The sequence below is a fragment of the Callithrix jacchus genome, chromosome 5 (assembly GCF_049354715.1).
Source record: "Callithrix jacchus isolate 240 chromosome 5, calJac240_pri, whole genome shotgun sequence".
Classification (NCBI taxonomy): domain Eukaryota; kingdom Metazoa; phylum Chordata; class Mammalia; order Primates; family Cebidae; genus Callithrix; species Callithrix jacchus.
Window position 1 is genome coordinate 36,814,574 of NC_133506.1, and position 21,970 is coordinate 36,836,543.

General features: G+C 40.4%; 1 protein-coding gene across 2 annotated transcripts in view; it reads right to left on the reverse strand.

Moving 5' to 3' along the window:
• CHD6 (chromodomain helicase DNA binding protein 6) overlaps positions 1 to 21,970 on the reverse strand; it is a 202,991-nt gene that overhangs the window by 59,853 nt on the left and 121,168 nt on the right. For both annotated transcript variants that reach the window (XM_078371699.1, XM_002806769.7), the window contains one exon: positions 16,359 to 16,554. In XM_078371699.1, coding sequence (XP_078227825.1) covers positions 16,359 to 16,554 — 196 coding nt within the window. The remainder of the gene's footprint in view (positions 1 to 16,358; positions 16,555 to 21,970) is intronic.

Genomic DNA, 21,970 nt, shown 5'->3' on the forward strand with positions numbered 1-21,970 from the left:
CTGCTGCCATGTAAGCAGAGCCTTTTGCCTCCTGCCATGATTCTGAGGCCTCACCAGCCAAGTGGAACTATAAGTCCAATTTAACTTCTTTTTCTTTCCAGTCTCTGGAATGTCTTTATTAGCAGTGTGAAAATGGACTAATATATCCTGGTTTACCAAGTTGTTCTTGGGGCAGGGGGAAGGCAGAACTTGTTTTCCACTGTCACTTTCTTAGACTCAACAATGGTGGTCACTTACGGGGAGACCCAGACCCCACTGAGGAAGGAGCACATGGCTGGCTGGCAAGAGCTTACATGTGAGGCCACCAAGCAGGGGCAGCAAAACAGACCCGGGGCTCTCTGTGCTCAGTAGGGCCACCAGGAAGACCAGAGCAAAGGTCTTCATAGTGTGGGAACAGCTAATTTTTCCTCTCTCTGGCCAGGCTGCAGGGCAAGTGGCTAACAGTCTAGCCATAGGTAGGAGTTGAAAACTTAAGAGACAACAATCCGGATGCCCTAGGGTTGGTCACTGCTACTAGAATGGTCATGGTTTCTAGGGCCTACTCAGCGGGCAAATATAGGAAGTGTTTGTGTGTATACGGTGTATATAAACATAAGCATATATAAGACAAAATACAGCATGAGGTCATACTGATACTTTTAGTTCAAATTATGACTGAGGGATTTTAATTTCATCAACCTCACATCTGTATTTCTTTAATCATGTTGAAAAACTCAATTTTCAATCACACCAATATCATTACTCATTTGATTTGTCCCATAAGGTAATATTTTCAGAAAACCAAAACCATTACAACTCACTCAAAAACAATGCAAGATTGCAAGATTTTTCTCTCCCTCAGCCACTTAGGGTTATATCCCACTAAGTATGTATAGTGTTTTAAATACACACTTGAAAGTAGTTGCAGGGTTAACAATCCTGAAACTACTTTCTGTTTAATCTAGGATTCAGCAAATGAGTAAAGATGTTGGGGGTAGCAGGAGTAAGGGCTTTCACTGTTGGAGAAGGAATTACCAAAATGGAAAGGAAGAAAACAAAAATAAACTCTGTGGTGCTAGAATGAATTGGAGGTATCAGTGTTAACTCATGGCTAGATTTACATGCGTATTTATACACATACATACATATACGTAAAGATACAGAAATAGATATGGATATGCATGTTTATGTATGCACTTGTGTGCATATACAAATAAATGCATATATTTATACATATGCATATATCCTAGTCTCTCTTTCTGTGTGTATTCCAGCTATGTCCACTGAGAAGCCCTAGAAGAAACATTATTGCAGTAGCAATGAACACACCTAACTCCTGAATCTTGACTTCTAAAAACCATTCTCCATATGACAGAGCCAGGGTGTGCAAGAGAAATGGCTAACTGTAGCTAGGACTGTGGTAGAGAAAGTATAGAATAAACTTGAAACATGTTACTGTGTCAGATGTAAGAAAGTACTCAACAAATGAGGGAGACATATGAGAATAACACTTCAGGCTTGAAGAGATTCTCACTGGCTAAGTCTAGAACTATACAAAGAGAACATCAAAATAAAGACAGTAATAGATTATAACTCACTGATTAAAAAAAGAACCCATGTATTCGTATTGACAAAAATTAATAAATGGGAGGAAAAGGGAACACTCTTCCTTATAGTAAAATGCTAACTAACAAGTGCAGAGTGACAGTTAGAAAATTACCACTTTGTACTCATCACAGTGATAACTGATTCAGCCAAAAATAATGGATGCTAAAACCAGTGGGTGAAACTTTGATGAGGGATAGATACAGTTCCAAGTATTTCTCCAAACTTACTTATTTTCAAAGGGAAAAACAGAAACTCTATAGTGGAGAAATCTGACAGACATCACTGTACTAAATGATCAGAGTTACTATCATCAGACAAATGGACAGCATGTTTTTCCTGATGTGATATATTGAGAAGATGTGTCAGTTCTGGGGTGGTACTAAACCTAGATCCAATCCTCAGGAAATACAGATGAACCCAAACTGAGGGAAAACCTACAAAAAAAAACTGGCCAGTACTCTCCAAAAACTTGAAGGCCACAAAATAAAAAGAAAAACTGAGGAACTGACTGAGATGAAAGGAGACTGAAGAGACATGACAGCTATAAAATACGTTGAAAGAAACGGTTAAGATTTGAATATGAACTGTAGATTGGAGAAAATATTCTTATTTCTTGATTCTGAGAACTCAACTATGGATATACAAGAGAAAGTCCCAGCAAACTACACACTGAAAGTATTTAAGGGACAAGGGGGCACAATGCCTGCAACTTATTCTCAAATACCTCAAACAAAAAGTGATGTGTGTGTCTACACATGTACTCAGAAAGGGACAGACACAAAGGAGAGAGTGAGAAAGAGCAAAAATGGTAGAGTCAGTGAGGCAAAATATAAACACAGTTTGTGAATCTGGATAAAGGGTACATTGGAGTACAAAATGAAATTATACAGAAATGAAAATGTATAAAAATATTAAATACAGACCCTTGAAATCCTTTTCTGTGAGTTATATGCTATTCACTCGATACACAGCTAGAGTCAACTGTTTCATTTTGCTTTTGAGTTTTAGGAATTGATGTTTCCCCCTCTTAATTTAACTACACTGAAGGAGATGGTGATCAACTTAGCAACTTTGGTAAATCGCATTTTGCTTATATACTGTACTACTAAAGACCAAAAACCCCACTAGACCAATATCATATTCTGGTAAATGTATTTTCCACAAAATATGGGTTAGCAATTCGAAAACTACTTGATGTGTAGTATAGTAGGATGAAATAAATAAGTAAATATACTGTGTTATGATAAAAGGCCTCATCCTGCAGAGAAAGAAGTTAATAAGTAAGAGGAGACTATACACACTGTAACCAGAAAATTCACTATGGATGAATATACACAGAATAAATATAGCTGTGTTGTATGAGTGCTAGTGTAAGTATACATACATCTGTTTCCTAGCTACATGTGCACAGAGGATCTAGAAGCAATAACATTCCAGTACCAGTGGGCATGCCTAATAGCCAGACCTTGGTTTATAAATGCTATTCTCAAATAAAAGAAAGCAAGGATCCTGGGAGAATGGTCAATTCCAAGGCTGGGGCAGGAAAAATGCATCTCATGGTGCCAGAAAGTAAGAAGCACTCAAAAAACTATGGGAGAATTTTAAAAAAACACAGAAGCCAATGTCAAGGAGCTACCAATGGCCAAATCTGAACAACTTGAAAATAAAATAAATAATGAGTAAGGATTATAAAACAAAGGAAATATCCACGAGCCAATACTGATATAAATGGGAGACAAAAGACAACTTTGTTATAGAATTCTTATTAATAAATGTAGAAAGAATGAGAATAAAAAATTACCATTAGCTAAACACCATGGTAATAATTTACTGAAAGCAAGAACCATTGATGGATGCTAAAATTAATGGAAAGAAGGAGAATGAGAAACAGGATAGAGCCTCAAAATAGCCACTCAGAGGATACTAATTTTTAGAGATTAAAAAGGTATTTTACGGTGGAGAAACTTGGCAGATGGCATGTTAACCAAGTAATCAAAGTTACATCATGACTAATAAGATGTATTCATATAACGCATCCCCTGATATAATGCACAGAGGAGGACATAGCATGATTTCTATGATACTCTTGCCTAAAATGCAAAAGCATCATAACCTCAAATCTCACCATTAAGAAAACATCAGGCAAACACAAACTGAGGAACCTTCCACAAAACAGCTGGTCAGTACCCTTTCAAAGTGTCAAGGTCCAGGTGGATAAATCCACAAAGATGGGAAGAAACCAGAGCAAAAAGGAGGAAAACACCCGAAACCAGAACACCTCGCCGCCTAGAAAGGACCAAGACTCCTCACCAGCAAGGGAACAAAGCTGGATGGAGAATGACTGTGACGAAATGACGGAATTAGACTTCAGAAGGTGGATAATGAGAAACTTTTGTGAGCTAAAAGAACATGTTTTAAATCAATGCAAAGAAACTAAGAACCTTGAAAAAAGATATGAGGAAATGATAACAAAAATGGATACCTTAGAGAGGAATATGAATGAATTAAAGGAGGTGAAAAACACAATACGAGAACTTCGCGAAGCATGCACATGTTTCAATAGCCGAATTGACCAAGCAGAAGAAAGAATATCGGAAGTCGAAGATCAACTCAATGAAATAAAAGGAGAAACCAAGATCAGAGAAAAAAGCGCAAAAAGGAATGAACAAAGTCTCCAAGAAATGTGGGACTATGTGAAAAGACCTAACCTACGTTTGATAGGTGTACCAGAAGGGGACGAAGAGAATGAATCCAAGCTGGAAAATACTCTTCAGGACATCATCCAGGAAGACAGGTCAACACTCAAATGCAGGAAATACAGAGAACACCACAAAGATATTCCGCAAGAAGAGCAACCCCAAGGCACATAATCGTCAGATTCAACAAGGTTGAAATGAAGGAGAAAATACTAAGGGCAGCCAGAGAGAAAGGTCGGGTCACCCACAAAGGGAAGCCCATCAGACTCACAGCAGATCTCTCGGCAGAAACACTAAAAGCCAGAAGAGAGTGGGGGCCAATATTCAACATCCTTAAAGAAAAGAACTTTCAACCCAGAATTTCATATCCAGCCAAACTGAGCTTTATAAGTGAAGGAAAAATAAAATCCTTTGCGAACAAGCAAGTACTCAGAGATTTTGTCACCACCAGGCCTGCTTTACAAGAGCTCCTGAAAGAGGCACTACACATAGAAAGGAACAACCAGTACCAGCCATTCCAAAATCACACTAAATGCTAAAGAGCATCAACATAATGAAGAATCTACAACAACTAACGGGCAAAACAGCCACTTAGCATCAAAATGGCAGTATCAAATTCACACATAACAATATTAACCCTAAATGTAAATGGACTAAATGCACCAATCAAAAGACACAGACTGGCAAATTGGATAAAAATCCAAAACCCATCAGTGTGCTGTATTCAGGAAACCCATCTCACATGGAAGGATACACAAACACTCAAAATAAAGGGATGGAGGAAGATTTACCAAGCAAATGGAGAGCAAAAAAAAGCAGGAGTTGCAATTCTCATCTCTGATAAAATAGACTTTAAAGCAACAAAGATCAAAAGAGACAAAGAAGGCCATTACATAATGGTAAAAGGATTGATACAAGAAGAGCTAACGATCCTAAACATATATGGATCCAATACAGGAGCACCCAGATACATAAGGCAAGTTCTTAACAACTTACAAAGAGACTTAGACTCCCACACAAGAATAGTGGGAGACTTTAACACTCCACTGTCAATATTAGACAGATCAACCAGACAGAAAATCAACAAGGATATCCAGGGCTTGAACTCAGACCTGGAGCAAGCAAACCTGATAAGACATTTACACAACTCTCCACCCCAAATCCACAGAATATACATTCTTCTCAGCACCACATCACACCTACTCTAAAATTGATCACATAATTGGAAGTAAAGCACTGCTCAGCAAATGCAAAACAACTGAAATCATAACAAACAGCCTCTCAGACCATAGTGCAATCAAGTTAGAACTCAGAATTCAGAAACCAACCCAGAACCGCACAGCTTCATGGAAACTGAACAACTGGCTCTTGAATGTTGACTGGATAAACAACGAAATGAAGGCAGAAATAAAGAAGTTCTTCGAAACCAATGAGAACGAAGACACAACATGCCAGAATCTCTGGGACACATTTAAAGCAGTCTCTAGAGGAAAGTATATAGCAATAAGTGCCCATATGAGAAGAATGGAGAGATCCAAAATTGACACCCTATTGTCAACATTGAAAGAGCTAGAGGAGCAAGATCAAAAAAACTCAAAACCCAGCAGAAGACAAGAAATAACTAAGATCAGAGCTGAACTGAAGGAGATTGAGACACGGAAAACCCTCCAAAAAATCAATAAATCCAAGAGCTGTTTTTTTGAAAAGATCAACAAAATAGACAGACCACTAGCCAGATTGATTAAAAAGAAAAGAGAGAACAACCAAATAGATGCAATAAAAAATGATAAAGGGGAAATCACCACAGATTCCACAGAAATTCAAACCATCATCAGAGAATATTACAAACAACTCTATGCACATAAACTAGTAAACCTGGAAGAAATGGATAAATTCCTGGACTCCTGTGTCCTCGCAAGCCTAAACCAGGAGGAAGCTGAAACTATGAATAGACCAATAACAAGGGCAGAAGTCGAGGCAGCAATTAAGAGCCTACCACACAAAAAAAGCCCAGGTCCAGATGGGTTCACAGCCGAATTCTACCAGACACACAAAGAGGAGCTGGTACCATTTCTTCTGAAACTATTCCAAATAATCCAAAAAGAAGGAATCCTTCCCAAATCATTCTATGAGACCAATATCATCCTGATACCAAAACCTGGCAGAGACCCAACAAGAAAAGAAAACTTCAGGCCAATATCCATGATGAACATAGATGCAAAAATCTTCAATAACATACTGGCAAGCCGACTGCAACAGCAAATCAAAAAACTTATTCATCATGATCAAGTAGGATTCATCCCGGGGATGCAAGGCTGGTTCAACATACGCAAGTCTATCAACGTAATTCACCACATAAACAGAACCAAAAACAAAAACCACATGATTATCTCAATTGATGCAGAGAAGGCATTTGACAAAATTCAACAGCCCTTTATGCTAAAAACCCTCAATAAACTTGGTATTGATGGAACGTATCTCAAAGTAATAAAAGCTATTTATGACAAACCAACAGCCAATATCATACTTAATGGGCAAAAACTGGAAGCATTCCCTTTGAAATCTGGCACTAGACAAGGATGCCCTCTCTCACCACTCCTATTCAATATAGTACTGGAAGTTCTAGCCAGAGTAATCAGGCAAGAAAAAGTAATAAAGGATATTCAAATAGGAAAGGTGGAAGCCAAATTGTCTCTATTTGTAGACGACATGATAGTATACCTAGAAGACCCCATCGCCTCAGCCCAAAAACTCCTGAAACTGATAAGCAACTTCAGCAAAGTCTCGGATATAAAATCAATGTGCAAAAATCACAAGCATTCCTATACACCAATAACAGACTTAAAGAGAGCCAAATCAAGAATGAACTGCCATTCACAATCGCTACAAAAAGAATAAAATACCTTGGAATACAACTCACAAGGAACGTAAGGGACCTCTTCAAGGAAAACTACAAACCACTGCTCAACGAAATCAGAGAGGACACAAACAGATGGAGAAACATTCCATGTTCATGGTTAGGAAGAATTAATATCATGAAAATGGCTATACTGCCCAAAGTAATTTACAGAATCAATGCTATACCCATCAAGCTACCATTGACTTCCTTCACAGAACTGGAAAAAACCACCATGAACTTCATATGGAACCAAAAGAGAGCCCACATAGCCAAGTCAATTCTAAGCAAAAAGAACACAGCGGGGGGCATCACACTACCGGATTTCAAACTATACTACAAGGTTACAGTAATCAAAACAGCATGGTACTGGTACCAAAACAGAGATATAGAGCAATAGAACAGAACAGAGGCATCAGAGGCAACACAACATATCTACAACCATACAATCTTTGATAAACCCGACAAAAACAAGCAATGGGGAAAGGATTCCCTGTTCAACAAATTGTGCTGGGAAAACTGGCTAGCCATGTGCAGAAAGCAGAAACTGGACTCCTTCCTGACACCTTACACCAAAATTAACTCCAGATGGATTAAAGACTTAAACATAAGACCTGGCACTATAAAAACCCTAGAAGGCAATCTAAGCAAAACCATCCAGGACATAGGAGTAGGCAAGGACTTCATGACCAAAACACCAAAAGCATTGGCAACAAAAGCCAAAATAGACAAATGGGACCTAATGAAACTCCACAGCTTCTGCACAGCAAAAGAAACAGTCTCTAGTGTAAATCGGCAACCAACAGAATGGGAAAAAATTTTTGCAGTTTACCCATCTGACAAAGGGCTGATATCCAGAATTTACAAAGAACTCATACAGATTTACAGGAAAAAAAACAAGCCCATTCAAAATTGGGCAAAGGATATGAACGGACACTTTACGAAAGAAGACATATATGAGGCCAACAATCTTATGAAAAAATGCTCATCGTCACTGGTCATCAGAGAGATGCAAATCAAAACCACATTGAGATACCATCTCACGCCAGTTAGAATGGTGATCATTAAAAAATCTGGAGACAACAGATGCTGGAGAGGATGTGGAGAAAAAGGAACACTTTTACACTGTTGGTGGGAGTGTAAATTAGTCCAACCATTGTGGAAGACAGTGTGGCGATTCCTCAAGGCCTTAGAAATAGAAATTCCATTTGACCCAGCAATCCCACTACTGGGTATATATCCAAAGGACTATAAATCATTCTACTATAAGGACACATGCACACGAATGTTCACTGCAGCACTGTTTACAATAGCAAAGACCTGGAACCAACCCAAATGCCCATCGATGATAGACTGGACTGGGAAAATGTGGCACATATACACCATGGAATATTATGCAGCAATCAAAAATGCTGAGTTCATGTCCTTTTTAGGGACATGGATGAATCTGGAGAACATCATTCTCAGCAAACTGACACAAGAACAGAAAATGAAACACCGCATATTCTCACTTATAGGCGGGTGATGAAAAATGAGAACACATGGACACAGAGAGGGGAGTACTAAACACTGGGGTGTACTGGGGGGAAAAGGGGAGGGCCAGTGGGAGGGGGAGGTGGGGAGGGATAGCCTGGGGAGAAATGCCAAATGTGGGTGAAGGGGAGAAAGCAAACAGAACACACTGCCATGTGTGTACCTATGCAACTGTATTGCATGCTCTGCACATGTACCCCAAAACCTAAAATGCAATAAAAAATAAAAAAAAAATAAAAAAAAATAAGTGTCAAGGTCATGAAAGATAAGGAAAGACAAAGGAACTGACAGACTGGAGAAGGTTAGGGAGTCATGACTTCTAAATGGAATGCAGATACTGGGCCAAAAAAAAAATTCTTGTGAGAAACTGAGGGAATATGAATAAGGTCTGTAGATTAAAGTGTATCATATCAATGTTGCTTTTGGTTTCAATCATTATATTATGGTTATATAAGATATCAACATTAAGGGAAGCTGGGTGAAGGGTACATTGGAATTCTCCATAATTTTTGCAATTTTTAAAAAAGTTTTAAAAAATTAATTTTGTTTTAATAACAAGGTAAAATACTTAAAATGGTTCTAAAGTCAAATACACAAAATGGCATATTTGGAAAAACTAGCTTCTTTCCCTGTCACTTCCATCCTGTTATCTAAAGGTAACCATTTAAAAGCAAAGTTTATTTTAGTTTTATCCTTGGTAGGGAAGGGACAGATAGCTACAAAGACACACAGCCTTTTAAGATAAATGCTAACATACGATACAAACCTTTTCCACCGTATTTCCGCCCACCCCCCGCCTTAACAATATATACAGGGTACAATTCCATAGCAGGATATAGTGATATTCTTCATTCTTTTTTCAAAGCTGAATATACTATAGTTTATTCAATTAGTCTTCTATTGCTGAACAATGAGTTTTGTAGTCTTTGGCTATTGCAATTAGTTGCTGGGCCTTCTTTCTGTATCTTTAGCAGTAGCAAATCTGTTACTGGGAGATGGTTTGATGAAAAATTCTGGAAATTAAGTGATCAAGGTAAGTAATATGGTTTTGAGACCTTCAAGGGAGTAATCTTATATGGCCATTAAGTACTGACCCTGATTTTTTTTCTGGCTCATATGGTGTTTCTGAGGGTAAAATACAAGAGGGAGTTGAAAAGTTCTGGACAGAAGTCTGATAGAGGGGCCCTGCAGACACTGCTAACGGCCTTCGTGGCATACCTTGCTCTTTCTTGCTCACTGCCAGAACCCTGACTCTTGTATAGGGCAGCAACATGTTCAACCGAAATCACTTCCAGACTCCCAGGGCTGGCCAGGTAACACAGTCCTAGACAATGAGGTGTAATAGAGCCTCCTGGAGATACGTGCCAAAGTTCTGCTTTCCTGTAAAAACCAACATGCCTGCTTTCCTTATTTTTCCTTTCTGGGACGGAATCAAGAGGCTGTAAACCACACACACTGAGGACAGTGGAGGAAAAAGACAGAAGGAACCTGGGACTCTGATGACACTCTGACTAATCCTCAACTGCCTACCTCTGGACTTCTTGTTAACAGAGAAAAATTAACCCCCGTTTAGGAGAGCCGAGGCCACAAGCAGCTAAATTACATGGAAATAAACATGTTCTCTCTCAAGATGACTTACCTGAGGGACAATAGGGTGAGTCCCGTCACATTTAAGAGACTCCTCAGTCAAACCTCAAACCCTTCTTTATTTTCCTAAGAGAACTCACCCCCCCCAAAAAACATGAGGTAGAGAAAGAAACATTCAGAAGTAGGGCCAGGAACTCAGATGAAGTCTGGAGGAAATGCATCTGCAAAGGTATAAATATAAAAACCTCTGGAGTAAAACACAACTGGGGGCAGTGGTGCTACAATCCCCCACTCCTAATCTCTGGAGAAGGTTATGGAGCTCTAACCGTTTCTGGGCTTACAATTTGTTCTTTGTTTTCTAATACATTTGGGGTGGACAAAAGCCAAAGAGAAATGAATAACGATGTTCTGACAATTAAAAACAAACAGGCTGGGTGTTGTGGTTCTTGCCCACCTTCCCAGCACCTTGGGAGTCTGACAAAGGACCAGGGGTCTGAGACCAGCCTGGGCTGTCAACATGGCAAGACCCTGTGTGGGATTCAATAAATCTGACAGATAAGTCAGTCAAGCACTGGCTGAGAACAGGAAGGGAAGATGAATTCACAGAATGGGAAAGGGGTGCTTTTGGGTATCAGAAAGGAGTTTTTAAAAAAAGGACACTGACAAAGAGATGCAGCAGGGTACTCAAAAAGAACTTGACTCACTCTGTTTGGGACTGATGCTGTGTAGTAAGAGCCTGTCCCATCCTGTGCTTCGGGGCGCCACCTATTCACATTCTTACTCTGCATGGTTATACTCTTTGTTCTCTCTGCCTGGAACATTCTTCCTTCTTATTTCATAATTTAAGATGTCATCTTCCCAGACCACTCTATCTAAATCAGGGCACCGAACTCCCATCATTCTTTTTTTTTTTTTTTTTTGAGACGAAGTTTTGCTCTTGTCACCCAGGCTGGAGTGCAATGGCACTATCTTGGCTCACTGCAACCTCCGCCTCCAAGGTTCAAGGATTTTCCTGCCTGTCTCCCGAGTAGCTGGGATCACAGGTGCCTACCACCATGCCTGGCTAATTTTTGTATTTTTAGTAGACATGGGGTTTCACCATGTTGGCCAGGCTACTCTTGAACTCCTGACCTTAGGTGACTGCCTACCTCAGCCTCCCAAAGTGCTGGAATTACAAACATGAGCCATCACACCCAGCCCCAACTCCCACCATTCTTATCCTCTTATTTTATTTTCTTTGCAGTAAATATTGCTCATCTGTAATTATCTTATTTTTCCTCATTTACTGTCTGCCTATCCCACTGAAATAAAACTGCCAATCTAGCTCACCGGTGTCTCTCCAATACTTTAAGTAACACCTGGCATGTCCCAGTGTTCAAGAGATAGTTACTGAATAAATGACTACACAGGAGAGTATTTGTGTATACATTTACAAATTCGTACTTTCTCATAGCAAAGAAAACTCAACAGGTGCAATCCTCCAAACTCCAGACACACACACACAATCAAGAAAGAGGGGGTGTAGGAGTGGTGGCTCATTCCTGTAATCCCGGCACTTTGGGAGGCTGAGGTGGGTGGATCACTTGAGCTCAGGAGTTCAAGACCAGCCTAGGTGACACAGTGAAACCTCTTCTCTACAAAAAATACAAAAATTAGCCAGGCATGGTCTCATGCCTATAACCCAGCTATCTGGGAGGCTGAGGTCAGTGGAGGTTGCAGTGAATTGAGATTGAGCCACTGCACTCTAGCCTGGACAACATAGCAAGATCCTGTCTTCAAAAAAATAAAATAAAATAAAAAAGAAGAAACAGGGGGTGCAAGCAACATGGTGGCAGCAGAGGAAGAGGCACAGAGGCCCAACACCTCTACACCTCAGAGCAGTGTGGAAGGTTCCTAAGTTCTGCTTCTGTCAATCCTGGAAAGGGCCCTGGTTCCTCACACTGGACTCCCAATTCCTTTCCAAAATCCTGCAGACATGTAGCAGCTGCATTACCCTGTGGCTGTGCTCTTGGCCAGGACATCTGCTCCCACACTTTCTGAATTCTGCCTTCAGGGACCTTAGCGGCAGGAAGGATGGAGAACTGTGCAGCCCACCACTGTTATCTTGAACCCTCTTCAACCCTAAGGAACTCTTGCCTCCAGGTGCAAAAAGCCCCCCAGAGAGTAAGAAGCAGAGGTACCATGGAACAATGGAAGAGAAAGGTGCTTGTGGTCTTTGGGGGGGGCATGAAACCATGTCTGCCGTTGCCCTCAGGGGTAGCAGCAACAGTGGCCTCTTCCTACTAAGAAGAGAGAAGAGGGGCCGGGCACTGTGGCTCACGCCTGTAGTCCTGGCACATTGGGAGGCCAAGGTGGGTGGATCACGAGGTTAAGAGATCGAGACCATCCTGGTTAACATGGTGAAACCCCGTCTCTACTAAAAATACTGGGCATGGTGGCGCACGCCTGTAGTCCCAGCTACTCGGGAGGCTGAGGCAGGAGAATTGCTTGAACTCAGGAGGCAGAGGTTGTGGTGAGCCGAGATCGCGCCATTGCACTCCAGCCTGGGTAACAAGAGCAAAACTCGGTCTCAAAAAAAAAAAAAGAAGAGAGAAGATAAAAACCCAATTTTTCATTTCTCTTTCCTTTTCAGGCAACTGTTATTGCCCTGTGCCACTTCTTAACCTTAGGTGTTACGGGAAACCTAGACAACACCTGCTGCTGCTGATGTGCCAGGACTAAATTAGAGCCTGTGTCTTCTGAATGATGGTGAGAAAAGGCGAACTGATACCCTTCAATTTTTTTTACGCATGCTGATGCCAACACAGACATATTCAAGGTTTGAGAGCAGGTGTGGCACTTACCTGACTCTAGATAAGATCTCCCCATTAGGGGAATGTAAAAATTGGTTTTCCTTTGACAGTCCAGATAGAACAATAATATTGTTAAGATCTCTCAGAGCTAACTTTAATCGCTTTTGTTATTCCTCAGTAGTACCCAATTTCTAGCCTGTATCCTAATGAACCTGTGCCTCCATTTTCTGGAGAGCAAGAGGAGGAGAGGAGGATTTGGGAAGAGGGGAGGATTTGGGAAGAGGAACACAATGATCTCAGTGTCTCAGTCTTCAGACTCTCTGGAGTAAATATTCTATATTTATAACACGTAGGTGCAAGGGCAAATGCCAAGGGGCATGGGTATATCTGCTTGTGTGGGGAGTGTGCATCGTTTGGTGGATAGTCTCCAGCCCTCCTGCTTTTGGAAAAGCCCTCTTGCTCTCTTCCTCATCACACCAAGCAAGCAAGAATCTTGCTCCACCTCTGTGGGAGACACAGAACTTGGACCTTCCTCTATCACATCTTTTTTTATAGCCCACCAATCCCACTCGCTACAGCCGCTCTTCTAGTCCCCTGTCCTAAAACTGCTCTACATTTCTCAATTCTTTCATCTCTATCTAGACTGGCTAGACATTAAAAAAAATAAAAAATGATTCCTTCTGAGTTATAGAAATGTTCTCTCTCATGCAGTAACCTTTTGCTGCATTCTCCATATGAGCTCCCACCCTGCATCTTCCACCTTGGATCTTCCATGGTGCTGGGCTTCTCCATTTCTTCATTCAGGCTGAGCAATAGAGGAAGTTCAGAAACTGACTCGACACAGTAATAAAGTTCACACTATCTAATTTCAGTTTGGACTTCACTGCTATTCCTTAATTCATCTCTTGCCAGCTCCCCAGCAGTGGGACATTGAGAACAGCTACTCCAGAGCTTCTCCCTTCCTCCAAGACCCTTATTCTGGACAGTCCCACCCAACTTCTCTGGTTGCTACACATACAAATCAGTCACCTCAGATGACTTTGCCTTCTCCAGTAGGTTTGAACATTCACGTTCTTGCTTTTTCCATTGGCAGTGCACCTACTCAATTGGTAATGTTTAGACTTCGTCTAGGTGAAGCATGGTCATTCCAATATCTTTGCTTCCGCCATGACCTGTCACCAGCCCCATGCTTTCACTGATCCTCCTGGATATCCCTTCAGGCATGTCCAGCTGGCCATTCAACTTTGGTTTCCTGTGCCATTATTCTCCCAGGTGCCATACCTCACAGTCAGGTGAGCATCACAAAGAAGAGAACTTGTGGTCTCTGAGGGGGACATGAAATCTGTAAGGGTTGGCAAAAATCTGCAAAGGGCCTAACAGTAAATATTTAGGTTTAGTTGGCTATCAGGTCTCTGTTGCAACTCCTCAACTCTGCCACTATAACATGAAAGCAGCCATAGATAATGAACATACAAATGGGTATGGCTATATTCCAATAAAACTATTTTTAAAAACAGGCAGCAGTCCAAAAGGCAATCACTTTCCACTCCGTAATCTGTATCATTGTCGTAAGTAGGTTTTTGATACTGAGCTGATCAAATATTCATTTTTGTTTATTATTTTAGTGTTGAATGTGTTACTCCTTTAAAAATGGGTTATTCATTATATCTAGCAATTATCTTCAGCCATGTTTTCACCAGTAGAAAGAAGACGGCAAGCTAGCCATAATCACAGGTTTTCTTTGAGGCTACATGTTGAACATAGTTTACTTTATGATATATACCATGAAATATTTTCAGAGCCATCACTAATTTAATAATTTAAAGCACGAGTTTTCAACTACTAGGCTGCTTTCTTCAAACAAAAGTTTATGTGGAAACTCATTAAATGATAAAGACAAAGGGCCGGGCACAGTGGCTCACACCTCTAACCCCACCACTATGGGAGGCCGAGGCGGGCGGATCACCTGAGGTCAGGAGTTTGAGATCAGCCTGGCCAACATGGTGAAACCCCATCTCTACTAAAAATACAAAAATTAGCCAGGCATGGTGTCAAGCCCCTGTAATCCCAGCTACTCTGGAGGCTGAGGCAAGAGACTTGAACCTGGGAGGCAGAGGTTGCAGTAAGCCAAGATTGTGCCACTGCACTCTACCCTGGGGGAATAGAGCGAGACTCTGTCTCAAAAAAAAAAAAAGAAAAAAGAAAAATAGAAAAAGAAAAACAAAGTAGAACAACTATGTAGGAGTGGGTGGGTAGGGAAGCCCAGATACCCATCAGCTTCGTGCAGTCTTCCCTGCATCCCTTCTCTTGCAGCATCCCTAGAGTACCTCTTGAATCCTGTCAAAGAACAGCCTCCAAACTTCTTTTGATCAATCACCTGTATTATGATAAAGATTTTGAGCCACTCACCCACCCTCTTCTCCACATACCCATAATCCTAGTATTAATAAATATCTCAAGATACATACAATACACATTTAAGACGAAGTTCATCATTAATGATAATGGCTGTAAATCTACATTCCAAATGGTCTTATCGACAAGTTAGAATCTTTTTGTCTGACTTTGCGGCCCATATAGTTAGAATGCCATTATTTTTACTTTGAAACAGGGTTGATGGAAGAATTCCAAACCAGATCTTGCCATTTTCTTGCTTGTTTATGTTAGCTTCTAAAAAAATGTATCAACTCCAATCTTTGCAGTAATCTTTTAAAGTCACCTGTTATTTAGTTTGGCTAAAACCAAAAATAGAATCCATAAAGCCAGTCAACTGGACACATATAAACTCAAACGTGCTGAATTGTGTGGAGAAGAAAGGAACTGGTGAGGCTTCCCCCATTGCCCCTGCCACTCCATGGAACTTTCCTACCCCTCTGGGTTAACTAATTTACTGTAGATGAAATATGACCGTCCTAACCACCAAACCAAGTGAAAATGCCCGAATCATCTACATATCAAGAATTAGAGAATTAGTCAAACTTAGCATCTTTATTTCTGATCATTAACACTTAGTAGTTCTAGTCTATATCTGGAGGCTACCACTGTGAAACATCATTTGATTTAATGGAAAGAACCACACTCTAATTAGTTGGAGGGATCGACATTTACTTTTCATTCAGTTTCACCCCTGACCAAGGCCCTAAGCCTGTCAACCAGCTGACACCATAGCATGGAGCATCATAGATGCTCTGTAGCCAAGCCAGGCCCTATCATGATGTTCTGGGATCCAGGGCAGCTAAGGTAAAGAGCAATCATCCTAGTGGTTACCTGCAAGTCATTTTGTGGGTTCCAGTCAGAATCAAATATGATGCAGGTATCAGCAGCTGTGAGATTGATCCCCAGGCCTCCCGCTCTGGTGCACAGAAGAAAGACAAAGCGGTCTGAATCTGGCTTACAGAACCGGTCGATGGCTGCCTGGCGCAGGTTTCCCCGTACTCGCCCATCAATTCGCTCATAGGTGTATCTGAGGGGACCCAAATGAACGAAAGCCCAGGCGTTAATCATGACTTCAATGGAGAACAGCACAAAATGCAGGAAGCTGTTGACTGATGGCCTTAAATCCCTCACTTCTAAATTTAGACCAAATGACAGCAGTCTAGAAGGAATCCCGCCCCCTTCATATGCAACAGGGCAGACACTTAAAACTGTATTGCAAAATGTCCCCCTTTCAAAACAAAACAAAACAAAAAACCAAAACAAAGCAAAAAAACCAGCCATAAACTAAGAAGGACTAGAATTAAATCATAAAATACTGATCCCCAGAGCCCAAACAACTTATTCTCTCAAGTATTTCCCAGTTTATACTTGTGCTAAATCTAATCATAAGATCAGGAAAAACAAAGCCTTTCCCATCTACTTTGAGTAGTGCTCAGAAAAAGGACTCAGAGTTCTCATCAGTTCCCAGCTACTTTAGGGTAAACTGGAAATGGTAAGATGATTACACTGTGAGGCAGTCCTTTCATGTCACTTCTAGCTTATCAAGTTCCTCAACACTTTGGAGGTACAAAGCAAAGCCTCCAAGTTTATAGCTAAAACCAAGGTCTTCTGGGCAGTATATTGCCAAGCATAAATCACAGGAAAGGTTTTTGAGGGGTGTGTGTGTGTGTGTGTGTGTGTGTGTGTGTGTTACGAGGGTGAAGAAACTGATGAATAGTTAGAGGAAAATAAAGTGAGAAAGTAAAGTTGAGTATCATTGAGAAAGCATATACCTGTGTGGAAAATCAAGAAATGGGGGTGGAATGCATGGTAGAGGTAAGGGTAAAAGTAAAGAGAATAAGAAATGAAACTGTTAAGGGAACATATTACTTGTATCCATCTAGAGAGAAAACAGAAGAGACCTTTATGCTGGAGATCATGGAATTAACACAGATGATACAGCAGCAATCTGGACAGCTGCTGGGTGTCTTATTCTTTTATTTATCCCTGACAACATATGAATTAACAAGGGAGCTATTACTCTGGGCCCAATTTTGACCTATAAGCATGAACTGGTTGGTGAAGTAGAAGTAACAGGAACCATGTGAGAAAAGAACCAAATCATCCCAAACCAACAACAGTCAAGACCATCAATCCTGGCAAAATCTTAGCAGCCCAGAATTTGGGAAACTAGATCTCTAAAACTTACAAAAATAAGCAGTAAGAGAATAGATACTCTAGAGGCAGATAATCCAGTGTGAAGATGGCTTTGGAAAACTAAATTTGGCAAAATGATCTTGACTTTCTTGAAGAAAAGAAAAAGCCATGTAAAGAAACCACCCAAGGAAATGCACGGGAAGAAACCTGACCAACTCAGACTTATAAGGGACATGTATAAAGCAAAGAAACAAGTCTGAAAATACCGTCTCCCTTTTACAAAGCCACAATGCAACCATAACTTAAAATTAAGGGTAGAGTTTTTTTGTTTCCTCTTTACTTAAAATTATAATACACTCAAGAATAATAAATGGGAACTACAAATGAAATGGGTGGTAGTGACTGGACCGTCATGAAGGTAGACCAAAAAGATTTTGTGTCATAGACAAAGGCTGGATTAGATGTCTGAATTCTACAGATATATCACCATTATTCATAACAACCACAATAATAATATCAGCAGCAAGTTCCTTTTTTTTGAGATGGAGTTTCACTCTTGTTACCCAGGCTGGAGTGCAATGGTGCGATCTTGGCTCACTGCAACCTCCGTCTCCTGCCTCAGCCTCCTGAGTAGCTGGGATTACAGGCACGCGCCACCATGCCCAGCTAATTTTTTGTATTTTTAGTAGAGGTGGCGTTTCACCATGTTGACCAAGATGGTCTCAATCTCTTGACCTCATGATCCACCCGCCTCGGCCTCCCAAAGTGCTGGGATTACAGGCGTGAGCCACCGTGCCCAGCCAGCAGCAAGTTCTTAAGTGTCAGTTCTGTACCAAGCCCTGCTGTACATGCTTGGTATACATTATTACATTTAATTCTCACTGTAATCCTATGAGTTAGTTTCTATTATCACCCTTATTTTATACTAAGGAAACCTAAAAAAAAAACAAAGCAAAAATTCACACAAGTAAAATATCTTACTTAGTCCCCTAGCTGGAAATGGTAAGCTAAAAGGTGGTAAGTGAGTTGAACCTACATCCATTTGACTTACGGCTTTCACACTGTACCTTTTACACTGTAACTTACATTTCAGTGCAGTAGGACAGAAAACTTTTCCTAACCACTTAAGAAGAGAAATGGAGAATACATAAGGGACACTAGTAAACTTTGGAAGCTTGTAACTCTAACAGGAGGTGGAAATAGAAACTATAACTCGCTATCAAAATGATTCTGATAAATCAGTGATCAGAGGATCTGTTAACAGTCACAGAAGTTTAGCCATGTATATGATGCAATAGAGGAAGCACAATACTCAGAGTCAAAAAAGCAGGGTTGAGCTTCCATTAAAGAACAGCCGTTTAGCCCCTCTCCACCCTCCACCACCATCACATATATGAATGATTAATGCTGCAGGAACAGACTCCATGCTCTTTGAAAAGACACCCCTAGTAATCAGATGAGAGTTAGATACCACATGGATTAGAGTGAGGCTGGGAATTAGCCTAGCCTTAAGAGGGAGGGGAAATCAATACACAGTGATGACACAGCTCAGCCATCACCTAGAGAAAAAGTTCCCATAAAATTAGGTAAGTGTTTTTGTCTATTATAATGTAATAACGCTTTTAGAACTTTCAGAACAAGATGAATGGAATAATTATCTTTCTATCACTTGTTTAGTTTTGAGGGAGTGCTCTCAAAGAACACAAAACTTAAAAAAAATAATTGAATTACTTGAGCTTCGCCCTCACTTCTGAGCCAGATCCTCTGGCCATGCCCTCATTCCTGTATGAGCATCTGGCATGAAATTAAACGGGAACAAAACCAAACTGACAGCTGGAGAGGCAGAGAGACTCAAGAACAAAGAAAACCTTGAGGGCTAGTAAGTCTGAATGAAGAAATCAGACATCATAAAATTTTCCATTCTGAACTTCAGCACAGCAATTAACCCTCTGCAACAACTGTATTTTTAACAAGCTACCTAGGAGTTGACATGTTTCAAACTGTAATTCTGAGTCACTATCAAATACTATCTATCAACAAGCAGCAGGTGGAACTCAGGAAAAACCTCTGTGTGACTGGCCAGGAGAAGAACTGGTAGGGAGTGGAGTGACATGTTTTTGGCACAAGGAATGTTGGCTTTAGGAAGGCCTAAAGGGAAATGAACAACTTTCTGATCTCCTAACAATAATCAACTGGAAAACATGAAGAGTTAATTAGAAAAGAAAAATAAAACAAAAATACAAAAAACCATTCACAACAGCTACAAACATATAAAATACTTAGAATTTAATTCAGTAAGAAATATGAAGCACTGGTAACATAACACTGAGGGGCCATGCTTTGTTCACCATTATGTCTGTAATTTCTAGCATAATGCAGACACTTTATTTACTGAGGCAGTAATGTGTATGAAGGACCCAAGTTAAGTGTAGTGAAAAGCATGTTCTTTGATTTTGCAAAGATGTCAGCCTAAAAAAAAAAATTGGCCAGGCTAGGTGGCCCACGCCTGTAATCCTAGCACTTTGGGAGGCTGAGGCGGGTAGACCATTAGGTCAAGAGAGCGAGACCATCCTGGCCAACACAGTGAAACCCTGTCTCTACCAAAAATACAAAAATTAGCTGGGTGTGGTGGTGCATGCCTGTAGTCCCAGCTACTCGGGAGGCTGAGATAGGAGAATCACTTTAACTCGGGAGGTGGAGGCTGCAGTAGCCAAGATCACGCCACTGTACTCCAGCCTGGCGACAGAGCAAGACTCTGTCTCAGAAAAAAAAAAAACCTAAAAAAAAATCCCAACATATGGATGTAGGTATACGTAAACATGTAAATGTGTGTGTATGTATACATACATCTATACATACACACACATTTTTCTGGAGTTAGGGGCTGGAGGAGACAGAGACAGATAAATAAGCCAGGCATGGTGGCTCACTCTTGTAACCCCAGCGATTTGGAGAGGCCAAGGCAGGAGGATCACTTGAAGCTTGGAGTTCAAGACCAGCCTAGGCAACATAGTAGGACCTCACCTCCACAAAAAAGAAAGAAAAATTAGACATGGCATGTGTTTATAGTCCTAGCTACGCAGGAAGATTAGGTGGGAGGACTGCTTGAGCCCATGAGTTCAAAGCTGCAGTGAGCTATGATTATGCCACTGTACTCTAGCTTAGGAGACAGGATAAGACCCTGTCTCAAGTAAATAAATAAATAAATAAATAGAATAGAATAGAATAGAATAGAATAGAATAATTGTGAAGTTCATCTGGAATACTAAATGTGCAAAAGAATAAAACTACTGATCAAAAGAACAGAATGGCTAGATATATATTCAGTATATATAATATCTTCCTATATTTTATATTTCACAGACTGAATTTTATGAGTGAGAGAAATAGACTATTTTAATAAACAAAAATTAGAAAATTCAATATATTTGGAAATAAATGAAAATCATACTTCCATTATATGCCATTTACCAAAATCACAGAAGGGCTAAAGACTTACACTAAAAAAGAAAATAAAAAATCCAGTTAAAGATTATGAATTAACATACACATTTAATTCTTTGATCTCTCCAAACCTCTAGTAAAATGATTAGTTAAGTACTTTTTACAAAAGGTATAATCCCTTCCCCAAATAAATCCACCAAAGAACAGAAGTGATAAAATTCTGGAAGCTAGAGAGTCGTATTTAATTTGAAGAAGGCAAGACACAATCTAATTTAATAGTGCAGAACACTTGAGGGGATCAGACATTGGTGGCACTAGGTACCCCTGAAAGCGGGGACGCAAAGAGTGTAAAAACAGGAAAACTGGTGGAATATTTGCTGTAGTATTTACTTAGCCCCTAGATCACCTACCTTGCCTTGAAGAGAGTAAAATAAAGAATCTTGATCCTTCTACTCTAGAAGATACTAACCACAGTTAAAAGTGAATGTACCATACTGAAAAGGAGAAGAGAGACAAGTGATGTTGAGACCCCTTACTCTTTCTCAATCCCATCCCTCACCAATTAACTCTAAATACAGTCAAGTTTCTACCTATAGGCAGGGGAGAGTAAGAGGAATAAGACCTCAATATGCTGATATAGAAGAGTCCCCAATGAAAACGACCCAGCCAGATGCACAGTGTTCGCATATGGAAAGTGAAGTGCACAATCCACAAACCTTGCTCACATACTCATGAGCTTCTGGTTGGCTCCACAGCGTCCCTCATCTGATGGCCTAAGATACCAGACGTGAGGCTGATATGAAACACACAGCCTTTGCTTCTGGTAAGGAGGAGCAAGGTTCCTAACACACCAACCCTCTAGC